The 24,209-nt window shown below is 41.9% G+C and overlaps 2 protein-coding genes across 2 annotated transcripts; both read left to right on the top strand.

Annotated features, from left to right (window-relative positions):
- Positions 1–363: 363 nt before the first annotated feature.
- On the top strand, positions 364–14,836 carry pah (phenylalanine hydroxylase). Its single transcript, XM_084039211.1, has 13 exons — positions 364–450; positions 1,716–1,838; positions 6,998–7,181; positions 9,115–9,203; positions 9,714–9,781; positions 10,594–10,790; positions 10,950–11,085; positions 11,170–11,239; positions 11,542–11,598; positions 12,256–12,351; positions 12,803–12,936; positions 13,042–13,157; positions 14,278–14,836. Exons 1-13 carry the CDS (start codon positions 379–381, stop codon positions 14,319–14,321), a joined length of 1,386 nt encoding a protein of 461 aa, XP_083895337.1. The 5' UTR covers positions 364–378; the 3' UTR covers positions 14,322–14,836.
- A 787-nt stretch (positions 14,837–15,623) lies between these two features.
- On the top strand, positions 15,624–20,192 carry th2 (tyrosine hydroxylase 2; the record flags this gene model as incomplete). Its single annotated transcript, XM_084038781.1, has 12 exons — positions 15,624–15,854; positions 16,793–16,967; positions 17,123–17,211; positions 17,303–17,370; positions 17,455–17,505; positions 17,602–17,747; positions 18,332–18,467; positions 18,558–18,627; positions 18,713–18,769; positions 19,144–19,239; positions 19,333–19,466; positions 19,985–20,192. The coding sequence occupies 12 exons, from the start codon at positions 15,624–15,626 to the stop codon at positions 20,148–20,150; spliced, it is 1,419 nt and encodes a 472-aa protein (XP_083894907.1). The 3' UTR covers positions 20,151–20,192.
- Between the last annotated feature and the right edge of the window lie 4,017 nt (positions 20,193–24,209).

Consider the following 24,209-nt stretch of genomic DNA (forward strand, 5'->3'; position numbering starts at 1 on the left):
GAACAAATTGCTGCTAAATAATAACTGCAAAAACTTCTGAAAAGTAAAGACCCTTATCTTGAAGTATTTTTACCTAACTTGTTGTCGGGTTTCCCAAACACAAACAGGCATGTGGGCAGCGGCAAAGGATCCAGGTGAAAATCCAGCAGCGCATGTCCAGGATGCAACCTCAACACAGCGCTGGACAACAAGAACCAGATGTGCCACTCTAATTCTGTTTCACAACAACCGTCCCGTGACATAACATACCGTTGCAGAGGGGGGTGTGGAGTCACGTGGGCCGATGTTGCAAAGCAGAGATTTTAAAGAGCTGCACACACAGAGTCTATCACAGCTCAGCATCAGCACACAGAGGTTGTTCACCTGAAGAGCAAGAGGATGGACGCAGCATACAAGAAAGTCAATGGAAACTACGGGCCGGAGGCAGAGACAGAGGACCAAGAGACGGGGGTAAATCTGATTTCTGACATGTTACCTTACCATACCTGCTGTATCACTTTAAACATCCTTGGCGTGTTATTTGTTCCTCCTCCTATAATGGCAATTTTAACCAGAAAAAAGTCTGTTTTTAATGCAACAACAGTGACTGAGCCAGTCACAGCAGGAATATTCCAGGTAGTACAGCAGACAAAGGAGGGAAAGTTACCTCAGTGAACAGATGGGCAAAAAACAGCTGATGGTACTGAAATATTGTGATATCATACACCAGAAAAAATATGACACCATAGCCCTTCTCCCTGACCCCCTAGCCCTGGCAAAAACGAATTACAAATTATCTATAGTTATTTTGGCAGTCCGGATGAAAAATAATATTATGACAGTTATCTTATAAAAGCGAGATCTTTAGGAGATCAACAGAAAAAAAATTTTAAACTATTTTATAAGCATAAACTTGCCAAACATGACCTTGTCACAGCTTTTCAAAATTCTTTGTCTTATGTCAATTCCAAGTTAAACATCTATAAATGGGTTATTATTTTTGACAAAACAAGCTATCTGAAGACATTACCTTTGATTGTGGCAAATTATGTTTTTTATATGTTATAGTCAGTATGATTAATCAAATAAGAGTAGAGTAGATAAATGAACAGTGAATACTATCATTAGTTGTAGTACTCATTCTAGTTTAAAGAAGAAAACAATCCTGTGCAGTCAAGACCGCCTTTAACTCAATATAACAAGTCATTTCAAATGTAAAGACTGTGCTGAGGCTTTATATGAAGTGTTTGATTTAATTAAAAAAAACTATCTGGACTGGGCAGGATTTCCTACATCTGTAATTCTGACCCACTGTGTTATCTCATTTGTTAAAATGTGTGGAGCATATGGTCAGTTGCAAGTGTGAGAAAAAGGTTAAAGAGCATGAAGGTTTTCAAGCCACAAGATCAGACACCTCGTCTGCAGAATGTCATGGCTTTCAACTAGATTTAATGCACTTCCTCCAGCATGTGGCTGGGGTTGAAACGCAGATGAGTCAGCAATATATCGATGAGAATATCTCAGAAAAACTGAGGCTTACACACCATCTTGATTTAAAAAGTGGAACTGAGTAAGATTAAGTCATCATAAAGATCATATGAAGATGAAAACAAACTATAACTTTCATGGACTTCCACAGTAAATGTAGTATTAGCTGCTCCCCCAGACAGTCTGCTCGTGTCATAAAAATGCCTGAAGCACATAAAAAAAAAACATAAATTATGTGTCCCTCTCAGCGAAGGAGAAGGGGCTCCATGTACCTGGAGGAGGAGACCAGCAAGAAGTCCGAAGTGATCTCCTGCATCTTCTCCCTGAAAGAGGAGGTGGGAGCTTTAGCCAAGGGCCTGCGACTCTTTGAGGTAAACTTTTCTCTCAGATGGACATAAGTTACAAGGTAACGAGCACACACAGCAAACCCTGAGGCTGAAATAGCTGCATGTGATGTGATCATGCTGCAGTTTAACACCAAGCAGAACCTGCAGGAATGTTACTTAACACATTATTCCTTCTTCAAGTCGCTAAGATCGACTGCACATCCAACCTCGACAAATCAACTCCTTTGTTTTAAAGAAACAGTGTGTAGCATTTAAGGCGTTTTCCATTGGAGCAAATTCAATATAATATTAAGTATGTTTCCTTCAGTGTAAAATCACCTGGAAACCATTCGCTTCAATTTGTGCTTGTGTTTATATGAATGTGGGGAGCAGGTCCAGTTCACGGAGTCAGTCGCCAACAACAGACAAACCAAACACTGGCCCTTGATTGGGCCGTCAGTTGGTCACAATCTGCAACTTCACGTAGTGTCTGTGACATCACAGATCTGGAGCACACACCTCTTCCTCCTCCTCAGTTCTGTCAGATCGGTATAATTAAAAAGACTTGGTGTCGAGAAAGAAGAAATAATCAGGAACATGATTCCCTGTAAAATGGCAAATTTACATTTTTTTTTGGCAAATTTCACTTATAAGTGTTAAAATGACAAACTGCTCCTTCGTATGTATAATATCTATAATGATCTGATCCCAACAGCTGGACATGATGAGGATATGATGAAACTTCCTGCGGTCTTTTATCTTCAAAAGTTACTGATTAACATTTAACAAAATAAGCTACATGAACAGAAAGTTTCTTTAAAACTTGATATATTGATATATTACCATATTACAAGATCTAGTTCTCTAGTTTGCGTCGTTATAGCATTTTATCTGAATAGTTTTGGGATGGAGAGCAGGAGATTTGGTATATTTAAATATAATTATCGGTAGTTTTCCTCTTGAGCCTTTAAAGAAGGAAACTAAACAAACAAAGCCAGCTTATCACAGATGTTTGTGTATCAGTCCAGTGCAAACATGACAGGTGGCTCTTTGATCCATTAACCAACCTCCTCCAGGGTTCCTCTAATGAAATAGTCAAACATCGGCCTACACGAAATGTACTAACAGTCTCTCCCTTGTAGTTTGCCATGAAATACTGTACTTAGTAATAATTGTACTTTACTTTATCATTTTTATTTACCACGAAATACTAATCCACTATATTTGTAACAGTTCAAATTAGATTTTTACAATCAAAATATATGATAATTTTATGAATTGATAAATTGTTACAGATTAAAATACCAAAGGTTTATAAAATAGATCAAAATAAGTCCACTTCATAACCAGCTGCAATATTAAAGAGACTTTTATAAAGTTGGGGGACTCATAAGAGGCAGATTTAAATATTTTAAAAAATCAAAATCAAAACATTTAGTTTTAGGATTAATCTGGATGATTTGTTCATTTCCCACAATGCAACTCAATAGGCACAGCGTGTAGTATGTGGTGGCATCTAGTGATGCGGTTGCAGATACAACCAACTGAATACCGCTCCATTCACTCCTTCCTTTGCATGACTGAGGTAACGCCAGTCGCAAGTTGAAAACCATGGTAACGGCATTTGCCTCACTCAGACCGCCATCCATCCCATAATAAGACTACTTCAGGAGACGCAGAGGTCGGACAGTGACTGGTGGAACCACTTTGTCCTACTTTGCATCTCGCGTTAATGCAATTTCACAAGTGTGTCGGAGAACTACGGTGGCCTGGAGGTATCATAGAATCGTGAATGTCTCCAGTCTTTTGTCCGTTCTGGGCTTCTGTAGAAACATGAGGACCTGCATCCCTTTAAAACACAGACATCTGCAATAATAATCCCATATAATTGGTTTGTATACTATAATATAGTTATAATAATAATAATAATAATAATAATAATAATAATAATAATAATAATAATAATAATAATAATAATAGTAATAATTTAGTAAGTTAAAAGCTTCTACTCTCTGATAATAGTTTTGTACTTTACAAAGGGCCAATCTTCTCATCCAACTGGGCAGGAAAGCAAATGAGCGTATTTCCCCAAATGTCAACAATGATCCAAACAGACGATGATGAAACTATCTCAGGTCAATCTCAATCATTTTGTTACTGATTAACATTAACTCCCAAAAAATAACATGTGCGTGACTGTGCGTACGTGACTGTGCGTACGTGACTGTGCTTACGTGACTGTGCAACGCTTGAAGTAAACACTGGTTGGCAGCGGCTACGTTGTTTAATCTTGCACGCGGACGTCGTATCAAGGTTCGAGTTTGCTGTTCCTGCTGCCAAAACAGGTCTGCCGAACATTTCGCAGGAAAACTGTTCCAAAGTTTGCAACACATGCCAAAACAAATGATGATGGAGGTTGAAGAAGAAGAAAAAAAAACTTTTCCCCCCTCTCCTCTGGACTTGTGAGTTTGTGGGGGTGGAGGTAGAGGTTGACTGTTCAACATCAAGTATCTGCCAAATGTTGCTCCCCATATGTGGCCGTCAACATTCGGATCCTCTTAGAACCTATGAGCTCCCACGTTCCGGATCCTCCCCCTGCTCCACCCCCCTCCTCCCTCTAACCTCCTCTTCTTTCCAGCTTTTCTGAAAAAGACCAAATTACCCCCAAAACCATCAATACCCCCCTCCTATTCCTCCAACCGAACACACGAGCCCCCCTAGAAGCACATCTTGAAGAGAGCATGCTGCACGTCCAGCTTGTTTTGAACTCTGCCAAGTCATGTGCTAGCGTTTAGCCCGAGCACGTCTCATCATGTGTTCATTTTCATCGTGTAAATTTCTAACCTCCATATTTTCAGTGAGAAAGTTGCACACTGGAACCGCCTGCCAGGCGCATGTGACACGGCAACGTGCCTTTCATGTGACGAGTCGGAGCCACGAGCCGGCCTTGACCTCGCGCCTAAGTCTGGCTGACAGGAGGGTTAATGCCACCTTCCTTACTGTGGAGCGACGGCTCGGAGGGGTACAGAAATCTGACTGAACGACCTTGGCGTGCTGCCGGCTTTAGGATTCTGGGTTTGGCTATGTTAAGCCGGACCAGGCCGCCAATAGCCCACATGTTGAAGCGTTTCCCCTTTGTGTGCAGAAACAACATCATCACTGAACTTTGTGTGCTTTTCATCACGTCATACTTAACATACATGAGTGTAGAAACTTTAAATCAATCCCAAAAGCTTTAATCTCAATCTCAAAATCTCAATTGCCTTCTTTAATAACTGTGATAGACATAAAAGGGAAATCGATTTGCAAACTTTTTTCAAAATCAAATGTCATGTTTGCATAATATATACCATAATGATGGTTTTATACCATATAATTGAATTTATGAGGGATAATTAGAGCAATTAGTGTTGAATAATTGAGAATTTCAATTGGACAATTGTTGTTTTTCACCCGATTTGCTGAGAAGGCTACAAGACATCGGCACGTCACAAAAAGAGAGTCACCTTTTTTTTCGCATGCCAACCTGGACTCAGTCTTTGGTCATCTCTGTGGTCTTTAAAATCAGCTATTCACTGTGGAATGGGATCCAGATGCTCCCCTGCTGCACGCCCTCCTCTTTACTTAGCCTATAGAAGGCAGAGAACAACATACACCCTCTCCCTCCCCACAGTTACAACAAAAAAATCCATCTTTGGTGTTAATTACCACTTAAAGAGAGTCATATTCTCCAGCATGAGCTGGAGCCTCGCTGCGTTTTGGACACTAAGAACGTTTAGAGTTTAGAAACATCCCGAGGGTTTTGTGTTCATGCTGCAACATGACAAAAGCCTGAGCAGCCTGTTTATTCAACAGTGTTGCACCAAACCACTCAAAGGTACGGAAGCGTATTGTATTCACTTGAGTAATTTTTTTTTTGGGTTTGTTTTTTGGAGTAATTATTCCTGTTTTTCTGAGTAATTTATTTCTGTGGTCTGTTTTTCTGAGTAATTTTTTTTTGGTCTGTTTTTCTGAGTAATTTTTTTTTGTTTGGTTGTTTTTCTGACTAATTATTTTTCCTGATTTTCTGAGTAATTCTTTTCCTGTTTTTCGGAGTAATTTATTTTCTGTTTTTCGTGGTAATTTTTTTTCTGTTTTTCGTGGTAATTTTTTTTCTGTTTTTCGGAGTAATTTTTTTTCTGAATTATCGCGATACTTCGAACTCCCGCGAGAACCTCCAACCTGCAAGTGACTCCCATGGACCTGTAGTGACTCCTGCATACACATGCCCCATCTTCAGCTATTCAGCCGCAAAGTCCTCAGGTGCCTGCGTAAAGTGGATACACTTATGGTAATACCATCTATATGACTCAAAGACAGGACTATCTCCCAGTGTCTTAATCCCAGATCAAAGTAGAACTTGATCAAACTAAACAAGTCGGTCATGTTGGCCTCCATTATCGAGCTTTCACAAAGGAATAAATGCGTCTATTGTTTCAAATGCTGTCTAAACTCAGAAAAAAAAATATTCAGAAAATCAGAAAAAAATTACTCCGAAAAACAGACCCAAAAAAAATTACTCAGAAAAACAGACAAAAAAAAATTTACTCCAAAAACAGACCAAAAAAATTACTCCGAAAAACAGACCAAAAAATTAATTACTCCGAAAAACAGACCAAAAAATTAATTACTCAGAAAAACAGACCAAAGAAATAAATTACTCAGAAAAACAGACCAAAGAAATAAATTACTCCGAAAAACAGACCAAAGAAATAAATTACTCCGAAAAACAGACCAAAGAAATAAATTACTCAGAAAAACAGACCAAAGAAATAAATTACTCCGAAAAACAGACCAAAGAAATAAATTACTCCGAAAAACAGACCAAAGAAATAAATTACTCAGAAAAACAGAAATAATTACTCCAAAAAACAAACCAAAAAAAATTACTCAAGTGAATGCAATACGCTTCCGTACAAAGGTGTCCTTACTGTGCAGTTGACTCTAAATAATCGTCATTTTAGTAACAACACATCGCCCTCTAGTGGTGGGACAAAGCCAGTGCTGCAGCCTGTTGCAGTAAACGCCATTCACAGTTGTTTACGTGTTTATCTTACAAGCATGTAATTTGTAATTCCCCACTCTGCTTCTACGATGAAACTGTGAATGAAACCAACGAGCTCTTCAGATCACAGGTGTCACCATTGTGTCCCGCCTCACCTCAGGAGAAGGGCATCAACCTGACGCACATCGAGTCCCGCCCGTCGCGGATGAACAAAGACCAGTACGAGTTCTTCATCAGCGTGGACGCCACCTGCTCCCAGGCCCTGGATGAGGTCATCGACGGCCTGCGCACGCAAATCAGCGGCCACGTGCACGAGCTGTCACGCAACAAAGAGAAGGACACAGGTTAGTGAGGTTGTGTTTTTGCATGAATCCCCAACATGATGATATGATAGCATGCTCCACTATGTTGTGAGAGGAGGGTTAACAACAACAACAACAACATAATAACAACAACAACAACAACAACAACAACAACAACAACAATAATAATAATAATAATAATAATAATAATAATAATAATAATAATAAAAATACAAATCTTGTCAATTATTTTGTCCCAAATCGTCCCTTAACTTGAAAGTGCGGCTGGTGGGAATTTCATAAGTTTTGCAGGTTTTTGGTCCATTTTTACCTGCTGATGACACCGGATGGAAAGTTAAGGAGTTATTACAATTCATCTTACGGTGAACGTGAATGTGTGTAACAAATTTCATGGCAAATTTGTCAAGATATTTCAATAAAAAACACTAAGGTCAACCTCATTGTGGTGCTAGAGATAAAGTCAGTTGGTCACCACCAGTCATTCGGGTTCATCCTCAGGGGATCATGAATGTTTTGATCAGATTCTGTGCTAATCGATCAAGTAGCTGTAGAGATATTTTGCTACAAACGTGATGACTTGTGATGACATCAGAAGTCAGGGGATCACCATATCAGGGTTCATCCTCTGGGGATCATACATGTGTTCCATCAATCCGTCCAGTAGATGTAGAGATATTTTTAAGGTGAAACCTCATAGTGGTGTTAATGGAATAGGCAGGGGTCAGGGAAGACATTGGGGATCATCCTATGGGGAACAATGACTTCTAAACCCAATTCCATGGCAATCCATGCAATAGTAAATTAAAATGTTAACCTCAGGATGATGAAGAAAAATCTGGGGAATCCCTAAAATAAGTAAGATTCATCCTTTGGGGATGATGAATGTCTGTACAAATTTGAATGACAATCAATCCAATAGTTGTTGAGATATTTTGGTCTGGGCCAAAGTGGGAGACGCACCAACCAGCATTGCCGACCCTGGAGCCACACAGCTAGCGTGGCTAAAAAAATCAAATTAAAAGGAGATCAATCCATCTGAAACGGTCCATTTATCAAGCCAGTACAGTGTTGGCTGCTGGGTGGTGCTTCATGGCCCTCCAGCCAGACTGGGTAATGGACTACCAGCGTCGCCGATGAGACTGATGGCTCATCGCCCACATCGAGACCCCTTTATTAGTTGTTTCCAGAATGACATTAGTTTAGCTACTGAGGACCAACAGGCTCACCAGGAACAGAGGAGCCCTGTGTCCTGGTCCCAGACTAACACAGGGGAGGAGAACATGCCAAGGTCGCGGCCGGCGGAGACAGACAGGGCCACCATGGATCCTCCTTTGACCTCGGAGTAGACACTGTGGTCTGGTGGTCAGGGTCAAGTGGACTGGGGGGTATTAACGGCCTGTTTTGGAGACTGCCTGTTTACAGAGGAGCCTGGCAGGGACACATTGTCTTCCTGGGGCCTCGGGCTGGACCACACTGCACAAATGTAGATTAATGAGTGGGCCCCAGTGTTTTTGAGTGTCATAAATCCATATGAACAAGCAGATGACCCTTGATTACTGTTCTGCTGAATGTCAAAATGGCATGGTGCTGGAAAAAAAATCATATAGGCATAACCAACGTGAATAAATCTGCACTTTACTCATGTATATCAGTCAACAATCACACAAGGTTCAGGCTGAAACAAACAATTATTGTGCGTCACAGATTTTCAAGTCCAAGATGACAAGATGGGACCACACATTTGAATTATTTGGCTTAAATTAGGACTACATATTGTTAAAACCTAGGAAAACAAATGACCACAGAGATAAGTGACGCGAGCACAAATGTATTCCATGTAATATCCTGAATTTCTATATTTTCTTAGCTCTAGGCAGTGTTTGTGGTATTACAATCTGAATGTTGAATAAAACATATAAACTATCAGCATTAAATAACTGTTACTGTTCTCCAGTGCCATGGTTCCCCAATGACATCCAGGACTTGGACCGATTTGCCAACCAGATCCTCAGCTACGGCTCCGAGCTGGATTCTGATCACCCGGTACGGCCTGACTCATCCATCACTGTCTGTGTGCCGCATCCTGCTTCTGTGTGTGTGTGTGTGTGTGTGTGTGTGTGTGTGTGTGTGTGTGTGTGTGAATACGTGTCCACTCACACCCCCGCGTCTCATGAAAGCCGGGGCTGCAGAGATGACAGGCTGCACTCTGCCGTCTATTCTAATGGAAACTATCGAGACACACAAATTGATGTCATTGCTTTAATTTGGCCCCTATAATTATAGATAATTGCTCCCTTTTGCCACCGCCATTAAAGCAAAATGTATTCATCATAAGCTGAAAAACCCTCTACAAAGGCTTCATTTGAATATGTATTTGCATGCTCTTATTAGAGACGGAGGGCATAATGCTGTCAAAGGCCACAGGGTTTAGCCTCAGCAGAGGATTTCCACTCTTTGATTTAGCTGTGAGTGGCCAGGCTGCGATTATGAGATCTAACATGGCTTTCCTTTGTGTGTGTGTGTGTGTGTGTGTGTGTGTGTGTGTGTGTGTAGGGCTTCACAGATCCTGTGTACAGAAAACGCAGGAAGGAGTTTGCTGACATCGCCTACAACTACAGACAGTAACTACTCATAAAACATCTCATCCTGTGTGTGTTTTAAAGCCTGGGAAGAAGTTATGGATGAAATTATTATATACACATCTGAGTGTTCTTTCTCTGCTTTGCATTGAAAATGATCATAAACAAATAGGGACAAATTCTAGGCAGTCAATGGTGAATTTATAGATGTTGGTCTTTGTGTGTACTGTTGAGAAGTATTATTCACAAGCAGTACAAAGAGTGCAAAGCGCTGTGTAATACTGTGATGCTAACAAATGTCCAAGAGGTGCTGTGCTCAGTTTGTTGGATTATATATCAGCACTTTGTTTGGAAATGAATTCAGTTTATAGTGCAATATAGAAACAGGAATACTTTCTTTGAAGGCTCCATAGAAACATGGTACTAATATAAATATAAAGTGAAAATTGTGGCACTTTACACTCTATAAGAAAGTCTACAGAGTATTCAGTTGATTGCAATCTGCAACCTCACCACTAGATGCCACTAAATCCTTTAGACTGGTCCTTTACGTTTCATTATCATTGCAGTGACTCAGGCATAATAATTCATGTTTCCTGGTTTTCAGTGTTTGAAATAATAGATTTTAATAAAGTCATCACAAATGTTCTGATAAAAACAGACACTGGTATATATGTGTAGCGATTATGTACATACCTTGATCTTAATGTTGTAATGGCACACAGATTAACAAGAACATTTAAACATGTAAAAGCTTGTAGCCTAAGTTTGTGTTGCTTGTTCCTAAAACGGCCTTTATGTTAATACACACCGCTCCAGCAGAAACATACAGTAAGCTCATGTCTTTACTCCAGCGGCCAAATCATCCCTCGGGTGGAGTACACTGAGGAGGAAAAGGCCACATGGGGGACGGTGTTCAAGGAGCTGAAGACCCTGTACCCGACTCACGCCTGCCACGAACACAACCGGGTCTTCCCCCTGCTGGAGAAATACTGCGGCTACAGGCAGGACAACGTCCCGCAGCTGGAGGACGTCTCCCGCTTCCTGCAGTGTAAGTCCTGCCTTGTCATCCACCCCGATCTTCATCACTTGAGGTTTCATTTTGTTGTTGAATGTGGAAGGCCGAACCGTCCTCCCTCCCTTCACTGACTGCTCTCATTCAACACAAGCAAACACTCACCTCCTTCACGCCTGCGTCTCCTTCCTGCAGCGTGCACGGGCTTCCGGCTCCGCCCGGTGGCCGGCCTGCTCTCGTCCCGGGACTTCCTGGCGGGGCTCGCCTTCCGCGTCTTCCATTCCACGCAGTACATTCGTCACGGCTCCAAGCCCACATACACACCTGAACCGTGAGTGTCCAACCTGTTCAGAAAAGGAGGCAAAATACATAATTTGTCTGATTTTGAAAAGTCATTTTGATTTTTTGAATGTAGGGATATCTGCCATGAGCTCCTGGGACACGTTCCTCTCTTTGCTGACTCCAGTTTCGCCCAATTCTCACAGGTAACTAAGCGTCCTGTCAGAGGAGACGTGATTAGTTCTAATGATAGTAAATATGTAGTTTTCAAATAGTTTCACTGCAAGAAAATGTATGTTTCTTGACCAGAAAACCCAAAATCAATTTTCTATCAGAATAACTGTTCAGACACAGTTTTCTATATGATGATATTTCATCCATCCATAATCAATCACTACTCATCCTGTTCACTATTGGTTCTATATAAATACATTTCATTATATTTTTGAAGAGTTGTGTTTTGAATGTGATTCAGTAACTTTTTATGCTTTGATTCTATTCTGTGCAGGAGATCGGTCTTGCCTCCCTCGGCGCCCCCGATGAGTTCATTGAGAAACTTGCTACTGTGAGTTCTGCATACATGACAGTTATATAGATCATCTGTAATACGATCACACAGATGAACTAATCAACAGGAAGCTTCTCAGTCGAGGCTGCATTCAGAACTGCTTCTAGGAACCCCTAAATGTTGCTCAGGGATAATCATCTGTTTTATTTCGGTTTGTTTGACAGAGATAAGCAATGCAACATAATGTACAACATAGTGTATGCAAGTTTGTATGCAAAGATGTATCTCTCGTACTATGTATGTAGTGATTGATGTATTTTTGAGGGCCTTAAAGGGACAGCTCCCTAAATTACCAAAATAAATCTTCTAGAATGCAGCTACTTTTGGTTTTATTTGTGCAGGTTTCGAGGTTTATTTGTGTCTGAGATTTCTGCTACCATCGGACGTTATTAACCGTTTTGATTTGAACACATATCTACCAAAGAAACAGGTGCAGGTTCTGTGGGTTAACCCTCCGTAAAGGGGCACAGTTTCAGTTGTCATTGTTATGTAGAGCAGAAATAAATTGCATTGATTTAGCAGCAGAAATATCACATGTACCCCCATCTCCTCAGGGATCTCTGGGCTTGGAAGGAAGCCTCCCTTGTTTTTGTGAATTCCTGTCTGAGTTCGATGAATTCTTCATAATTTTATGGCCCTTACGTGTGTCCTCAGGTGTACTGGTTCACTGTGGAGTTTGGCCTGTGCAAGCAGGGCTCGGAGATCAAAGCTTACGGAGCTGGCTTGCTTTCATCGTTTGGAGAGCTGCAGGTAAGGGAGGGAGGGGGGGGGGGCAACATGTGTTTGAGTCAAAGGCTCCAGACAATCGGTAAATTACGTTCAGCAAACATGGAGGCAGCAGCAAGATGAATACACATTCACCGGCGGTGCAGGCAGTGGGTTAGTGGTCCACTCAGATTCTGGTTTTGTGTGTCACTGGGGGAGTCAGCCTGTCCGACCGGCGGGGGGGCGGCGGGTGAAGTGGTTCAGTGGGTAAGTGGCGGCAGAGAGAGGGAGGACGAGGTCACATGTTACATCAGGCGCTGTCAGCAGAGGATGTGCACTCTGCCAAGTCCCGTCAACAGAAAGGCAGAGCCCCGGATCATGCTGCACTTCCTGTTTACTGTACTGATGGGAATAGACACCCTCATTGAGACGCTGTTATCCTAATGGTAGTACAAAAACATTAAACATATCCTTTCGTCACGCTGTTTTCTCCCAGTACTGCCTGTCAGACAAGCCCAAGACCCTGGCCTTTGACCCCGCCAAGACCTGCCTCCAGAAATACCCAATCACAGAGTTCCAGCCGGTTTACTTCGTAGCCGAGAGCTTTGAGGACGCCAAAGAGAAAGTCAGGTAAGGAAAAGTAGTCCTCCCATCTGATTTGAAATGTTCCCGCTTATTCACAGTCCGTTATGGTGACATGCTAAACATATTTCCCTCCTTCCCATCCACCTGCAGGAAGTTTGCAGGCACCATCCCCAGGCCGTTCACGGTGCGCTACAATCCTTACACCCAGAGTATCGAAGTGCTGGACAACACCCAGCAGCTCAGCAACCTGGCCGACAGCATCAGCGGTATGTGTCCTCTCCACGTTGTTGGATTTCTCTCAGCACAACACTATTCTTTTCTTTGATCGGTTAGATCCATCACTTAAAGCAGGCGCCAAACTTTGGTTTGTATCTCCTTCCACTTGTGATCCATCATCATCAGTTCAAAGAGACCAAGCTGTTATAGACCACTTGGATTGTATAGGACAGGCTTTCACCATAACATTCCTTATTTATAGGTAAGTAGATGAACTAAGAAAAACTCCTGCAACACAACACATATTTCCCCATGACGCTTGTCATGTGACAGGCCTGTGGAGATTTTGAATTTTTGTGGAGACGTTTGAATAAGACTCCGAGTTTAATGTTGTAATTTCAATCATAAAGATTATACACATTCCTACCTGGTCCTCAGAGATATCGAGGCCGTGTGGCAGACAGACACACACCGACACTGGAATATTAGAGTGCACACCACATGGGCATGAATTCTTTGAGCAACGAGTCATCGGTTCGATTCTTCGCTGGCCAAACTATTTTCTGAATGCGTCATTCACCTTCTCTTTTCCTTTTATCACTGTCAAGTAAAGGCAATAAAAGCCCCCAAAATAACAAAAAAAAAGATTATTTGGTAGATTATAAAAACGGTTTCACCACAAGGCTGGAGGACTGAACAGACAAAACAAATATAAATATAGAATATAAATACAGTAATATTATTTACCCTTTCCTCTGGTACATTAATATTAACTACAGTCACACAACAGAAACATGTTTTTGTGTTAGCAGAGGCACACTGAGTTATTCTGAATCATTTTGAGGGCTCTAAAGGGGTCAGAATAAAAAAATACATTTTAAATAGGCATCATTTTGTGAAGCATGAATGTAGGTCATGTGGGTTTTCCATGTTCTGTTCATAATCACCCCTCAGAATTATCTTGAGTGGTGGGGAACCACTCATTTAAAAAGACAACTCTCATGTTATGCAATAATTCTAAGGATGAGTGTTATGAGTGGATGATGGCATGAGCTTCATCAGTCGATAGCAACACAGTGGGCTCTCCCCCAACCTGTCACAGACGACATAACGGGCTATTTCTGCACCACGTAGTTGTTAATATATATATATTCTTTACTCTTCTTTCAGGTGAAATGGGGAAACTGTGTGAAGCCCTGCGGAAACTGGATTAACTGCACATATAATCTGAGCCGAAGCTCTGAAGACTCTCTTCATCTCGTCAGTGAAACGGTTTATTATCGGGCTGCTTGGGGTTCTGCTTAGCACGCTTGCTTTTCTTTGTATTAAAACAGACAAATAATGGCAATGTTATTGTAATCAATTTAGTATTTTAACTAAGTCAATAAAGTGTAGCCTGTAACGAGTGTAGGATAATAATGTGGTTGTGACAGCTCAGATGTTGCTGTCAGTTTTATCACAGTATAAGTGTTATTAAGAGACGTGTTTTTCAAAATAAAAGGGTTTTTGTCGATCAGCATTTTTTTAATGAGTTTGATGCATTTAAAAATATAATTAACATCAGCTTTTGGGTCTAATATGATGTAAAAAACTGATTTGTTTTTCTATTCATTTCAAACCCTAAACTGACAGATACTTTTTGTCACTAGCTTTCATTTTGCTTGGCTAAATTAAATGTTTTGTATATGCATGAAATGTTTTGATGAAACAAATAAACATTTCTCCTCTCTCTTTTTGTCATTCATGTTTTTCCTTATGGTATATCATTCAATAATTGTATACAGAATACTTTTTACCATTGCATCTTTCATAACTATGTCGGGATGACAAAGAAATTCAAGGAATAGAGAAAAAAAATGGGATGTTTAGTGTTTGATAATGTGTTTGTGTTTGCCAATAACTACAACTCATCCTGTAAGTGGGAACAGATAATGACAATATCGTAAAACTTTTCAAAAATATCAAATATGCAATATATGTCTTCATAGCAGTTCGAAGTGTTCTGCACATTAATACACAGAAGAGTCATGTGTTATATTTTCAGTCATAATTGATGCTAACAAATGGTTATAGACTTTGAATGTTTATAATATAATAAAGTCAAAACATAATACTATTCATAACATGTTTTTGGTGTTTGCCATTGTGTTCAAATATTTTGACATGTTGCATTAAGAACAGAGTGAAGTCCCCATCACCATGGCCCCAGACTCAACCCTCTGATCTCGGCCTACTTTTAGAAATAAAACCATGTCACATTTATGTAACCTCAATGACCCGTTTTGCCTGACTGCCTCTGGGATTCATAAAATCGTCAGACGACACTATTTCTGTCCCATAAAGAGATGGAATAACAGCATGACGCAAAAGGGGCCTCAGAAGACAAACGCACGCGCCGCTCGTGCGCCACGCGTCTCCATAGAGGCCCCGGATGAGCGGACACCGAGCGGGTACTTAAAGGTGCCCGCGGAGGTGTCGGTGGCACACAAGCAGCAGGTTAGACCAGCACCGGAACGATGAAGACGGAGAGCGTGCAGACGTTCACTGGGAGGAAGCAGAGCCTGATCGAGGACGCCCGCAGGGAGCGCAGCGGCGGCTCGGTGGGCTCCGCCGGCTCCCCGGGGCCCTCCAGGTACGGGGACGGCTTCGTGTTCGAGGAGAAGGACGGCAGGGTCACCCTCAACGTCCTGTTCAGCCTCAGCAACGAGAAAAACGCGGGCTTCTTCAAGACCGGCAAGATATTCGAGGTGAGCCTCAGATTCTGTTTTTTATTATGACGAGAGTTTAAGACCACAAGGAATATGCTTAGTTTCAAGAGTGATGCATATTGGGAGTTATTGTCGGCTGCATGATCTATCATCATTAATGATGCTGTCATACAGATTTGTCCTGTATTGGCCGGCGCAAGGCTCCAACTATCGATTAATCGGATTATTTCACCGATATTAATCGAAAAAGATCAAGAAAAGCAGCAGATTCTCACATTTGAGAAGCCAGAATCATTAACTATTTGTCTTTTTGGGGGCTGAAAATGGACCCTAATCGATAATCGTAATACTGTAAGTGGTGATTCTAATAAGCAGTTACAGCTGAGGTCGATGTGGTGCCAGTTCAACACATTTTATATTTATGTTTTTGATATATTACTAGTACAGTATAAAATTTAGATTATTTTTCTGAGTGCTAGTAGCATTAAATGGGAGTACTCATGTGAAGTACAAGTGGTTCAAAATACTGCTTAAGTCCAGTGGGCCTACTTGAGTAAATGTACTTTCCAGTACTGCACATGTCCCGTTATATATGATTCATATTTGTAATACTAACACTGAATAACAGATAAATCATAATTTTGATCATATAAATGTGATAATAATAAATTAATGATTACACGTGTAAACAAACCTTAAAGAACAAATAATAATAATAACATTGATAATAATAGATTTAAGTCCCTAATTAACCATCTTTTTAGGCTCCAATCCAAATTGTATTTTGGATTTGTGTTTTTTGGGATTTCATATTTCCGAGGGCTTTAACTTCCAACAATCCACGCTAATAAACATCTAACTGATTGGACTTGATATTATTCGGTCAACAATTATTAAATGAAGGCAGTTGTTAATCCTAAACTGCAGATATGGATGCATAAATATAGATATTTCAATAATGATGTTTTCCCTCACAGACGTTTGAAGCGAAACTCCTCCACATCGAGAGCCGACCGGGAAGGAAGTCGAAGAACAGCACGACGGACCTGGAGTTCTTCATGAAGTGTGAAGTTCACAGCTCCGACCTGGACGTGTTCATCAACTCCCTGAAGAGAGTGGTCGACGACGTTCGCTCCATCCCCGAGGAAAAAGGTCCCTGATTGATTGTTACAAGGCCTTGATGTTAGGACATAAATCAGAAATGTTATTGAATCACATTATTGCTCCTTTTAAGTTGTGATTTATGATAATAAAGCCAATTACAAAGGCAATTATTAACCTTGTTCCCCCTCCTGTCAACATCACAGTTCCCTGGTTCCCCCGAAAGATAAAAGACCTTGACAGATGCAACATGTTAATAACCAAATTTGATCCGGACATGGACCAGGACCACCCGGTGAGCATTTACATATCTGCTGCAAAGAAATACGAGATATCAAACGAAATACAGCCTATTTATGGGAATTTAATCTCCTCTTTTTCTGCAGGGATACAGCGATCCCGAATACAGAAAAAGACGGGCTTTCATCTCGGAGCTTGCCTTCAGATACAAAGAGTAAGTCGGACATTCATCCAATCCCCACTAAGCGCCGAGTTTCATTCAAATATTCCTCTCATAATTGAATGGTGTTGATCACAGGGGGGACCAGCTGCCCACGGTGGACTACACAGCAGAAGAAGTGTCCACATGGTGAGAATGAAGCACATGAGCAATGCAGATGCATGTTGGGGGATGATTAAAGTACGATGATTAAAGTATGATGTGTTGTTGTTGTTGTGTTAAAAGGAGGGAGGTTTACCAGCAGCTGCGGAGTATTTATCCCAGTCTGGCCTGCAGGCAGTTCCTGGACGGGCTGCAGCAGCTGGAGAGAGAGTGTGGCTACGGAGGCGACCGCATCCCTCAGCTCAGAGACGTTTCTGCCTTCCTGAAAGGTGACACAGATCATAGATCTAGAATTGTGAGAGCTTTTGGGCTTCAAAAGATCATACAAATTGAAAAACGGTCAAATAAATGAACATTTCTGCTCCTGAAGAAGTAGAGTTATGGGAGATTTCTCCCTTTTACTTCTGATTCCTCCTATGTGCCGTTTAAATTGGATCATAATTGTACAATAACTCAACCGTACTGTACATTTCAAGCACTCTTTATTTATTTATTTACACTTTGGTCGAATGTTATTTACTTGTCTGCATGATTGCATATACAATATATTGTAGCATTATGAACGTATTTACAGTCATACTTTCCTGATATCTCTTTATGCTTATATATGAGAGCAACTTTACCCAGGCATTAATGAAGTTTTTCTGATTAGATAAATTAGAATAAAATGACAAAATGTAGAGAGAGAGGAATGGAGGGCTTAAAAAGATGACTAAATATGGACCAACAATGCCAAAAGATATGACATTGTAGTCTTAGTCAATGTTCAACTCCATAGTTTTAAGCATCTCTTGGCTCTTCGTCCTTTGAGCTCCATCACAGTGTGTTTGACGGCATTTGTGCTCCTTTTCAGAGAAAACTGGTTTCCAGTTGCGCCCAGTAGCCGGCCTGCTGTCGGCCAGAGACTTCCTCTCCAGTTTGGCCTTCAGGGTGTTTCAGTGCACACAGTACATCCGCCACTCCTCCTCCCCCATGCACTCCCCTGAGCCGTGAGTCACCGTTTCCTGGGACCCGACTTAACATTTATGTATTCACCTGCTTGTTATCTGGCATTGACTCGGTTCCGTCCGCTCTGACAGGGACTGCTGCCACGAACTCCTGGGCCACATCCCCATGCTGGCGGATAAAGAGTTCGCCCAGTTCTCACAGGTAACGGACTATGTGATGGTCGATTCGACTGGTCATTGTGCATCGTTTGATTACCTTTAATAGTCATTTATGTTAATGATTTCAGGAGATCGGACTTGCCTCGCTTGGAGCTACAGATGAAGACATTGAGAAACTGTCAACGGTACGTTTTTATGAAGATTTTAAACCTTAAATGAGACTTTTTTTTAAAAAAGGTACCTGAAGTGTTATTTAAATATATTCAGACAGATGTGCTTGTGTAACCCCCCCCCCCCCCCCACCTTTTTTTAAAACAATATTTGTCATGTCTTATTGTATCTATCTATGTATGATTCTTGGCTTTTGCAATACTATTCCTTGGATTTGGCAATAAATAAAATTCATATCTGAGGGAACAGGCTCTAACCACTTGTGTGCATTTGACAGTTCTCTGCTGCCACCTAGTGGCCAGAATAAATGACTGCACATTATGTTTAACTGCTCTCTTCCAGATCACATCTACTGCCTTTTATTTTAATACTTGTGTTCTCTCCACAGTTATATTGGTTCACCGTGGAGTTCGGCCTCTGCAAGCAGAACGGCTCGGTGAAAGCGTACGGCGCCGGACTGCTGTCGTCTTACGGAGAGCTTGTTGTGAGTTGCATTCTCTTGCGTTATATTCTGCAGCACATTTATTTGTGGCTTGGTTGCAGCAACGGGCTTTGACCTTTGACCTGTCACTTCTAGTACGCTCTGTCTAACGAGCCGGAGTACAAGCCGTTCAACGCAGAGGAGGCGGCGGTGCAGCCGTATCAGGACCAAACCTACCAGCCCGTTTACTTCGTGTCCGAGAGCTTTGAAGACGCAAAGAATAAGCTGAGGTATTCACTTAGGACTTACTGACGTTATACTTCTGGTATAGTAGTTCCTTAAACAATGTTCCACTCTTCTTTACTTTAATGCTAAAGGCCTTTTATAGGATTCTAATTATCTCATTGGTTTCATGATTTATGCAACCGAGCTGCTCGAGCAACACAATCTCCCAAAGGACTCAAGTACTCAATATATAGATGTTGGCAGATTAAGGGGAACTCTGAATTAAGGGTATCTTGTGGAGTCGGTGTCCCTCTCCAAAATACATTGTGTGTATCCTTGAGGTCTAAAGCTGATATTTTAGAATATTTTGAAACTTGCATCATTACATCCTCGTTTACCCGCCAACAGTCGTCTTCTTCTCTGCCTTTAATCGGACATTGCAAGAGGAACGAACAGAGACTAGACGTCAAAATCTTAACAGCGTTACTTTGAGGAAGACTTTAGTGAGAGACTTTAAGTGTAACTTTTTGTTTCTTATGTCTCAATGATAACACAATAATAATTGTTGAATCCACCTCCACAGGAGATACTCTACAACCATCAAGCGTCCCTTTGCAGTTCGCTACGACCCCTTTACCTGCAGCGTGGAGGTTCTGGATCAGCCCAGCAAGATACAAAACACTCTGCATCAGATGAAAGAAGACCTGAGGATCCTTCACAGCGCCTTGGACAAGTTCAGCTCCTCTTAAGACCAGGAACGGAGAGAAGAAAGTCATACAGAGAAACCAAAAGGATGGACATTTGGCCTGTGCAAACATTGTATATACGATCTGCTGTTATGAACAAGGAAATCATAAAGTACATGGTCATTTGTTTGTGTGTATATTGAATTATGTAAAAATGAATAAACATATATTTTTCATGGAAAACGTCTTCAAAATTTCAGTTTTACATTCCACCTTAACTTAAAATACATAAAATATACTTTAAAGCATTAAGATCACACTGTGAAAATACTCCATTACAAGTAAATCTCCTGCAATCAGTGTTTTGCTGTATGTTGTGCTAGTTTTAACTATTCAACGGTGATGTGTCATATTCTATAAGATCATCAAAATATATAAATAAAAAATAAATAAATAAAATAAGAAAAATAGTTCCTTTAGCTTAAGAAGTAGGAGAATCTTCTCCTCACATAAAGGAAACATTCCTCATCAACACATCTGGAGATACCTGGTTTTCACGGGTAAGGCGGGGGATCAACAACTGTAATCTGTAAAGTAAGTAAAGTGTCAGATAAAAGTAGTGGAGTACAAAGTACATCATGTACTACAAGATGTACTTGTAGTTGTATGAGACAGAAACGTTGCTGAAGACAATTCAGCGTTTGCCAGCAGGAGGAACTAGAGAGAGAGAGAGAGAGAGAGGGAGAGAGAGAGAGAGAGAGAGAACCACTACAATACAGAGCTTGTGGGCCATTTTCTAGCTTTTAATTCCAAACCAACTATTTCCATTTGGAAAATTCTTGGAAGCCATTTATCTTCATGTGTTATTAAGCAAAAGGGAAGGAGCTAATTATGAATGATTTAAGTATCATGTTCCCTGTGCTGGTCAAGGCCAGAACCAGCACTGCGGCCCAGCACATCAGTGGGGCCAGGTCACCGGGACCTCACAGTCAACCACAGCACGGTCCGCGGGGCTGCACTGCTGACAGACGCTCTTCTCTCTTTATTTCTCTTTCTCCGAGCAACTGCAAAATTTGGCCCTCGGGCCTTTTTGACGCGCGTCCAGCGTTTTGATCTCCACGCAGGCGACAATGCATATCAGAGCCGCGCACGTCAAAGCTTGAAAAAAAAAAAACAGGAAAAACAAATCATCTCCATCTGCAGGACTCATAAGCATCACCGCCATCAACACGGTGGCTGGCAAACCCTCCCATCGGCCACCTTGTGTTGGGAAGCTTCCCCTTCCCATAATTCCACAGTAAATCAAGCCCTGCTCGACCAAGGAAACCCTGTGTTTGTGGAGTACAAAAACTGGTGTGTGTGGAGGGAGGAAGAGGGGGTAAAGCAAGTGGAGGGAAAGAGTGATCTACTGCTTGACAAGTGTGCAGGGACACACACAGTCACACACTCTCTCCAAGCAAAAGTCAAACACTTTATAATTTCTTGTATCTCATTCTGGATCCAGCACTCTCAAATCCACAAATCCCCCACGATACCGGCTGCCAGGATCAGAATCTGCTGAGCGCTAAACAAAAGCAGGTTGCCAGGGCGACCTGTCAGGGTTCCAGCTAGATTCTTGTGCCTGGAGTACTCGCCGCAAATCCCGAAACGCTGTATCATCCTGACTCCAACCATAAGTGATTATTTTATTGATGTCAGGGCCTTCCCATCCCCGCGCTGGCTTGGGTGCCTCCTCCGGACTGGAGGAAGGGTCACGGGGTTCACTTTGTCCTCAGGCCTGAGATACTCCATGGGATTTTATGAGTGTGGGGGCGTCTGTGTCTGACTTTCCTCATTTCTTTTTGTTGTATTCAGGATGCTTCTGGGTGTCAACATCTATCAAAACGCAGCAACCAGGTGCCAGATAGTGAGTCCAAAAGGTACTGCTACCATGCTACCAATGCTATTATCTAGTAAGATGAACACTTAGCTGTAAAGTTGACCTTGAATTATGAATCTAATATTAACATTTTCACATCAGAATCCGGATGGATCCAGATCCAGTAAGGGTGCTGATCCACCCGTCGCTCTTTCGCAGTCCAAATATGGTCATTTCTGTTCACTGGTTGCAAAAATCCAAGATGGCGACGTCTAAAATGCCGAACTCGAGGATTCAAAACCACAGTCCACAAACCCATGGGTGATGTCACAATGACCACTTCCACTTATAACGTCTTTGATTGGGATACAAGTTGAATATCAAGGTAAAATTAGCCATTTTCCGAACGCTGCACCATCTGGAAGTCCAAGCACTATAAAAACAATGGTTGGTCGATATAACGGTCATCCTATTGTGCGGTTCTGAATGCTGGTGAGACACCAAGGCGATATGAAAAGGATATCTATATCTGTGGACCTCTGCTGCAGGGTTCCAGGAGGTAAGTGATCAAACGGTCATGCTGGACCTTCTTTCCTTTTTCATGACTTGTGTCTGAATCATAAAATATCAGTAAATGATTCATCAACAAAGCCATCGGTTACATTTGCCAGGTTAAAAAGTTGTACCGACAAAGCAGCTGACTGTTAGTTGATCAATAAAACTACTCAAAAGAAGGGATGGATCACCTTTCTTTGGCTAACTCCCTTCTTCTCATCAAGATCAACATAATCGCTTCATTCTGGGAAAAACATGGCATAACAAACCAGCCGTGAGATTAAGTCATACACCGGCCTCAAAGAGCCCTAATCTCTCTCTTTGTTTCCCTTCATATTGTGGGCCTCATTATTTTTATTTGCTCTCCTTTTTGCTGAGCCCAGGCTTAAAGTTGGCAGGGCCGCAGAAGAATTATCTGAGGGGGGAAGATTAGGAGAAAGTTGGTGAGGATTTGAAAGTCTTTCATCCATTTCACAGTTTATTAGTCCACGCACACCACGAGAGATCTGAACTGTGAGGCAAAATAGCTTCATTCAGCCTACATCTAAGGAAACACGGAGGCCCGGGGACGTGACACCTGAGGACAAGCTTCCAGGAAGGAGGTGAGTTTGTAAGATCTTCAAGATGTGTTGCAGTCATCAGTTCACAGAGGAGAATTAAACCTCAACGCCATGTTGCTCCGCAGCCATCAGATGGTGTCCTTGAGTCACTGGGCTTCCTGAAGCCACTGAGATCCATGACTCATGTTTCAGAGGAAAGTGGCTCCGTTAGCGGTTCCAGTGCCCTCGAAGGGAGCTTTTATACTCTTTGGAAGACGTTCAGAGTGTGCACAGATGAAAATGGCAGCTCCTTGCATCTGACTTTGACGTCTGCTGTGTTATACGCAGCTGCTCCGGCACCACTTGCACCTAAAGCACAGCAAACGTAGAGAGTGGAGACCACATTGGACTTGTTCAAACAAAAGTGCAGAGCAGGAGAGCGGTAGCATGTTATGCTTTGCGGATGGCGGTTACCGCGTCCCGTCCAAGAAATATACGAGGTTGACGAACTGGTTTGAAAGATGGAGGTCTCCACGGCATCGACTCGCTGTGTTCTGTCGTGCCGAGGAGCTGCAATACAATACAAACTAGTGTTTCAGCTGACATTTACATTAATGGAGAGCAATGAACGGCTGTTAGACGCCCGGGTATGAACGCACATTTACCCAACCTTGAAGATCAGGCTCATCTGTGGAAACAAGTGATCACCTGTCCCCTAAAATGACTCAAGATCAAGTTAATTAAAGTGTCTTCTGCAGGTTGGCGGCTGTGCTGAAAATGGAGACGGTGGATTCCCACACGTGGCATTCCTGCGACAGCACTTCCAAGTCCTTGCCAAGTGATCCCTTGTCATCAGTGTTTGGTCTGTGGAGCGTTGATAATTACTCACCAAGGTAAGGTAAGTCTTGGAGTTGGAGATGACCTGAAGTGGCCCCGGGCTCCCATGCTTCCCAAAGCTCTTCCTATGATTAAACTTACAACCCCGGCGTCTCCCCTGCAGGGTTCGTCCAACAGCTGGAGCACGGCCGCAAACCTCCTAGTTTTTCCTCGTCTTAACCTTCCCGTGGATTTTCCGTGCACCCCAGCAGGTGGAATGGCCCGTACAAAGACGTATTATTGACATGATTCAGTGTGTCATTGATAGCTAGAACATTGAGAAACAGTCAGAGG

Source organism: Eutrigla gurnardus (assembly GCF_963514095.1).
Source record: "Eutrigla gurnardus genome assembly, chromosome: 21".
In the NCBI taxonomy this organism is placed as follows: Eukaryota; Metazoa; Chordata; class Actinopteri; order Perciformes; family Triglidae; genus Eutrigla; species Eutrigla gurnardus.